Source organism: Chrysochloris asiatica, unplaced genomic scaffold (assembly GCF_000296735.1).
Source record: "Chrysochloris asiatica unplaced genomic scaffold, ChrAsi1.0 scaffold00002, whole genome shotgun sequence".
Taxonomy (NCBI): domain Eukaryota; kingdom Metazoa; phylum Chordata; class Mammalia; order Afrosoricida; family Chrysochloridae; genus Chrysochloris; species Chrysochloris asiatica.
In genome coordinates, this window is record NW_006408520.1 from 16,185,785 (window position 1) to 16,192,774 (window position 6,990).

A 6,990-nucleotide genomic window follows, 5' to 3' on the forward strand; every position below is an offset into this window, starting at 1 on the left:
CCTGGCAATAATTAGAATATAGGTTGATTTAAAAAATAAACAAACAAAAAACGATTTTTCCATAAAACAGAATGCATTTTGACTGGTGTAATTTTGCTTCAGAGAAACTTCCAAACTGCTCCTTTGTAAGTGCTGCAGTTACAAGAACAACCCTAAGAAACAAAAACAACAACAACAACAACAAAAAAAAAAAAACAAACGCTGCTGCTTTACTACCAGGCTCTCACCTTCCATTTCATTTTACCAGTCCAAGTACAAATTCGGAGAAAAGCTTCTGAAGTCCTGCAGTTTCAAATTCCTTTTGTAACTCATCCAACGATGAATACTCTTTGACTTCAAATGCCAGAAACCTGCATTATACAAGAGAAACTCATGGATGTGCCTAGCTTTGTCAGAGTGTAATTATCGATTCAGTTGCTTTTCTGTCTGCAATGGCACAAAATTATACCTTTTGTGTTCTGTCTGTACTTTTGTTTCAAACAGGACACTAATCATTTTCTCTTTGCATTTCTTTCCACTTGAGTCCACATCTACTTTGGAGGTTTTCTGAAGAATCAGGTACTCCTAAATGATAAATCAGTATGTTAAATACCTATCTTACTCTGAATCTCAAAGTCCTAGTCTTAAAGGAGCCATAAGCCTTTAGGCTTATTTTCATGCATAAAGAGTACTCTCTTTATTTACTAAATCAAACAGAGAGCTACATACTTTTTACATACTTGGCAGCTAACAGTTCTGGTGACTGTGGGAGTAAAGAAAGAGGTAATGAGACTAACCAAAACCCAAACCACTTGCCTTCAAGTCAATTCTAACTCATAAATGTAGACTGGAACCACCTAGTAACTCTGGCTCTGAGCTGGCTACCCCTCTCTGCTTCAGTTACTTCCTCTACAGAATGAGAAGCATCACAGCGTCTTCCTCATGGGGGAGTTGTGACAATTAAATGAGTTAATACACGGGAACTTCCAAAAGTTTATGAGACAATGGAATTAAAAGCAAATGTGATTTTTCCATGAACCTTCCAAAGCCCCCTCGTATATGCAAAGAATCTAGAGGAATTCTGGCATACAATGCCATGGCACACTTACGGTATAGTTACTGTTGTTTTTATTATTACCAATGAGCATCTGAATGAAATGAATAGGCATGCAGTACGTACCACCTCCAGCTGATGGCATCGATAAACACGTACCTGCACATTCTCAGCATTAGTATACATTCTCACACATGTGTAATTAACATAAAATGCCACATTAGAGATAGCTATTTAAAAAATCTTCGGAAAACTACAATTTATGTTAGCAAAGAATTCAAGTTATATGACTAAATACTTTTTAATTGATTGATCCAATCTGGGTAGCAACAGCTGCAAAAAAACTGCACTTAGTCTATTATGCTTGAGTTGACTTAAAAAAAAAAAATCTGAGTCTTGTAAGGAAATATGAATAAGGAAATTTATTTTTATTCATTTTTGACAAAATCAATATATTACCTAAAAGTAACAAGTTTTATACACGATTGTTGTTGTAGTTAAGCACCACCAAGTCAGCTGACTTACAGCAACCCTATAAGGGGTTCCCCAGGAGTGACTGGGGGTTTGAACCGCCAGCTTTGAGATTAACAGTCCAGTGCTTATCTAACAGCATCACAACAGGACTCCTACTGTTGCTGTGAAGTGTTGTCAAGTTGGTTCCAACTCATAGCAACCTTGTATATAGTTTCTGAGGAGCAGCTGGTGGGTTTGAACCTAGAGGTTAGCAGTACAGTGTGCATCCTACAGCACCACACCAGGACTCCTATGTTGTTGTTAAGCATCATCGAGTCGGTTCTGACTCATAGAGATCCTGTATAGGTTTTCTGAGGTGTGGCTGGTGAGTTTGAACTGCCAACTTTGCAGTTCAAATCGACCTTCGGTCCAGTACATTATCCTGCAGCGCCACATCAGAACTCCTGGACTCCTATAAATAACCTTAAAAGATGTGGTCTATTTGGCAGGCTCCAACCTAGGATATGGACTCCTGGTGTGGCGCTGTGGGCTAATGCGTCAGACTGCAAAGTCGTTTGAAATGCAAAGTCGGTGGTTTAAGCTCACCAGCAACTCCTTGGAAACCCTATACAGGGTCGCTATGCATCAGAATCAACTCGACAGCACTTAACAACAACCACCACCTAGGATATATATTAAATTTGAGTTTTTTGTTATATCTATAAACATCCTAATGATTAATCTGTCCCATTGTTTAAAAACACACTCATACCATTTTAAGCATAAAACAGTAAATGCATATTAAACATTCTACTTTTTTAGGACCTTGATGTTGTTTCTGTCTCCTTGTAGTAAAATCAGCATTATTTTAACCAGCACTGTGACTAATATTAGAATAGATTTGTTCTAAGAGATCACCATGTAAAATGTACAGCATTATTCTGCAAATCTTTAAGGGTATAGCTTGTACAAGCTAAATCTGTTTTAAATAAATTCAATTGTAATTATTCCTGACCCCATCTATTTGAAAATATGCACTCTATTAAGTGATTTGTAGCTCTTTCAAGATTTAAAATAGAATAAGCATCTCTCCTTGTCTGGTTCCACTTAAAACAGCTTCAATGAGTTTAGAATGAGAACTTGGAAAAACCTGAAGATGATGATTTTGAAAGCAGCTGCTGGGACAAGTCAGCTGGAAAGCAAAAGTTAGGTAGGAGGTGACAAGCTGCCAGCCCTAATGATTCCACTTCTACTAACACTAAATCTTGGTTATAAGCGAAAGCTCTTCTTTCCACGTATTATAGGTATCAAATTAAAATGTCAGATGTATTTTTAACTGCCGGTGTTAAAAGTTTCCCAGGCTACCCACAAATATACCCCTTGCTGTGTCTAACAGCAGAGAGAAATATTAACATGCACAAACTTTTAGTGCATGCTAATAAAGTTGAGGCTTACTGCTAATTTCAGAGACAACACTCATATTTATTATCACATGGATTTTTTTATAATCTGTCACTTTCAGAAGGTAGCATGATTTTTTAAAATATATCTTTATACTTATTCTTCAAGCTTTGCAAGTTTATAGTAGCAATTAGGAGCTAATAAAGGAGTTCTTAAAAAAAAAGAAAGAAAGAAAATGAAGATCCATTAACCTGGCAATAGTGAAAGCAGAAACAACTTAATGATTAATCTGTCCCATTTTTAAAAAACACACTCATAAATATACCATTTTAAACAGAAAACAGTAAATGCACATTATATATTCAACTTTTACCACCTTAATGTTGTTTCTGTCTCCTTGTAGTAAAATCAGTATTATTTTACCCATGAACATCAGTCTTCCTGTCAGCCTTAAATCTGAAGCCCACTTCTCCACAGTTTTGACGTATTTACTCTTTGCTCTCATATGATCTAAATGCACAAGAGTTATCCACGGTTCACCATCCACAGCTGGGCTCAGTGGAAAAGAACACTTTTCACTGGTGCTTCCCGTTTCTGGTTGGTTGAGAATGTGTCTGAGATTTTGCTGAACCCAGAGAACAAGTTCATGAACCATAGGCTCAGACAAAAGGCTCTTCGCTTGCTCAAGTAACTTCCCTTTCACAGTCGTACACTGGGCCCTGGTCAGGTGTTCTGAGTTAACTGAGATACCAGGTAGACACAACGGGTAAGCGACAGGTAAATGAAACACCAATTCTAAGGGTAGATCCACATCCGTAAGTCCTGCAGCTTTTGTGTGAATTCTGAACACGATGCCATCTGTCTCTGGAAAGCATCCAAAAATAGTGATTAGCTGTACATAATTCAATTTAAATGGAATACTAACAAGTTAAAATCTGTGCTTTTAAACGTCAGTTTATTTTTCATGTGAATTACTGAGTTATTTTGCGCAGAAAAATAAAGCCCTGGTTTACCATTGCCTTCAACCATACACATGCATTCATGCATGCCAACACCCAGAAGAAAGTGGCATTTACACTTTACTATCACTCATTGTTATTGAGTTACCAAAAAGGCTTTTTATCACACAATTTTTTTCCTACCCAGATCTAGTTGAAAATTCTGGGAAGCCCTTATAAACTCTTAACAATTGTCAAAGTCCCAGTGGTGTGTATATAAAGAAAAAAACCCTAGTAATTACTTAACAAATTATTCAGGGAATCCAATGAAAGTAACCTTGTGACAAGTCCAAGTGCAAGCCAACACTGGAACCCCATGTGATTGTAAGATTGTAGAAAAACTGATAACTGGGTACAGAGCAAATGCCTGAGTGAGCTCGTTTCTTTCTTCAGCTGTATTAACATCAGTGTAACATGAACGTAGCAGGATACACTAAAACTGAGTGGACATAAATTCCGCTTCTGCTGCTCCATAAGGAGAGGAAGCACACACAGGCTAAGAGATGAAATGCTCTGCTCTCCTTCAGATTTGCTCGGCTTCACCCCTCTGATGTGTTCCACACCACTTCACCCCACTTTTCAAAAAGTTGATATAAATGTCAGGTTGATTCATTCTGCAGGGAGCAGAAGCAGGAAGATCAGAGGAGCTGCGTAGAACAGACCTGGGTGCAGATGAATCTCTTTGAAGCTAACTTGCCTCTCTCTATTCCTACTTCTTTCTCCACATGCCCTTGTTTTATCCTACTTTACAAAAAAGGCAGTCAAATCTTTCCCATTTTCATACCTGGATTGCTGCTCAACCTCCTCAACAAATGAAACTTGGATTTATCCCCATTCTAAAGAACCTAACGAAATATTAACACTGCTTCCTAACCATCTGATGCCATTTACATAAAAGCCGTTGTTACAGACATTAATTCCTACAGGACCCGATGCATCTGTTACACACAAATTTTTCTTTAATGAATCTGTAGTATTGACAGCAAAGCACTACTGTTTTAGAATGCTACCTAGAATCACAGGTAATAGTAACTATAAAAAACATACTAAAGTGGTACAATATAAATGTATATTACATAAATGTGCTGAATAAAAGAAACTTCCAAAGCTACCTTAGTACATTTCTCCATCATCTGTTATTAGTTCCTCAAAACTCTTCTTTCTTTCACCCAGTTACTTATACTTTGAAATATTATAGTATCAAAATATACTTGTCAGATCAGTATAGTTTGTTAAGGGAAATGGGCATTAAAAGTAGACTTGCAGATAACATGATAATCCTGCTAAATACACTCTCCAGAAATCATCTGCTGAGGTCACATCCAGTTTTAATGGAGAAGTGTAAGTTTTAAAGATTTTCAACCAGTAAGCACTGTGGAGATGCTAGGCTCTGAGGAAAAACACTGGGTCAAACACAGATCATGCCTTACTGACTCAATCCAACGTGTCCTAACATGAAAGAGTGGTTATATCCAAGTAATCTTCCTCAACGGCTCTTTCTACACCTTAAAATCATTTTACAAATCCACATATATATAATCAAGCCTCATTATTCATGGACTTCATTTCACAAATTTGCTTACTCACTAAGTATTTACTTTATAGCCCCAAAATAAATACTCACAGTGCTTTTGCAGTCATTTGTAAACATGCGTGGAACAGTGAAAATTTTGGGTTACCCAATGTGTACACTGGCAGCTGAGGTCAAACCAGGTGACCAGAGTCTGCCTTCTGCAGCTCTCCCAGGCTAAACCGGTGTCTTCTTCAATGTCCACTTAGTGCACACTTGTTGATTTTAATGTTTAAAATGTCCTAAAGCATAATGCTGAATTTTTATCTAGGGTTCCTAAGCTCAAGAGTCTGTGATGTGCTTACACAGACAATGGATATGTTAGATATGCTTCCATCAGGTATGGGGTACAGTGCTACAGGCTATAAGTTCAAAGTTAGTGAATCAAAATGATACATTTTAAAAGGTGTCTTTTCACAGAAATCCACATAAAGTAAGGGTACTGAAGGATTGATGAAAATATTTTTGCCAGAGGCTCATAGTAACCTAACCTTTTATTTCTCTTAGGAGCCATGGTTCAGAATTCACTAATTCATTGTTTGCAATGGCTTTATAGCAACTAACAAGCACATACAACAAGTATTAATTGTATACATACATATACATACACAGACATATAGCTAAGACACCATTCTCTTTGGGTCTGGCATTCTGAATGTCTTCTGAGCAAAAGGCACTGACAGCTTGGTTGAAGGATATTCACAAAACATGCAGCCATGATGTCTTTTGAATCTTGGTTTCCCTTGCCTACCATTGTAAAATAGACACTTGAGGTGGGGGAGAAAGGAAGAGCCAGAAACATCACAACAGAAAGCTTGTATGCCCTTCTTCAGCCTATAACTGATTGGAATACCTTAAAGGGGGCTAGAAGTTGCCCAGTGAAAGAGGCTTCCTATGGAACCTTTACATTACACAAGACCATAGGTGGAATCAGGATCCCCATCCAGAACCCTTTTGAGGTGGGAAATTTTCACTTGAAAGGACAAGTAGACCAACTTGGAGTGGCTAGAAGATAGAAGATGCTTCGTGAAAGAAAGAGCAACAGGAAAAATAAAAAACAATAACGGCAGTCTGATTGATTACTACAAGAACAAGCAAGCTGTTCGCCTGGGAGCCATCAAGGCAAGTGGTCTGGTCCCCTCAGAGAAAATCCCTGTCCAAGACTAAAACTCAAGAGGAATACATGAGCAGGCATGTGGTCTGGCAGGTGACCACGTTGGTCACCGATAAGGGGAAGTAGGGGGAAAACAGCAATGAAGTTGTGAGCTAAGTCCAACCACGTTCAATAGACCCCTGTGAACCCGGGTGGAGACCTGGTTGGCCAGCAGTATGGCAAGACCTGGGGACTCCTGGGCCCAAAGGCAGTGACATGGCCACAGAGGACTAGAGCAGAGAGTGTAGCGTCCAGCTGATATGAAGTGAGGGGAGATACACAAGAACACCCATACTTGCAGATAGTACCCACCTGACTGCCTTCAATGGCTGGATAATCAGAACTCGACTAGAAGAAGAAAGAAGAGGAAAAAAAAGAGTAA

The 6,990-nt window shown here is 38.4% G+C and overlaps 1 protein-coding gene across 2 annotated transcripts in view; it reads right to left on the reverse strand.

The window, feature by feature from the left end:
- Positions 1-235: 235 nt before the first annotated feature.
- RWDD3 (RWD domain containing 3) overlaps positions 236-6,990 on the reverse strand; it is a 17,951-nt gene continuing 11,196 nt past the window's right edge. Inside the window, exons 2-4 of one of the 2 annotated variants that reach the window (XM_006830936.1) lie at positions 3,264-3,751; positions 449-564; positions 236-350 (exon numbers count right to left, since the gene is read on the reverse strand). In XM_006830936.1, the coding sequence (XP_006830999.1) occupies positions 236-350; positions 449-564; positions 3,264-3,751 (719 nt within the window). Of the gene's footprint in view, positions 351-446; positions 565-3,263; positions 3,752-6,990 lie in introns of those variants that run through there. The other variant, XM_006830937.1, reaches the window with a different exon arrangement.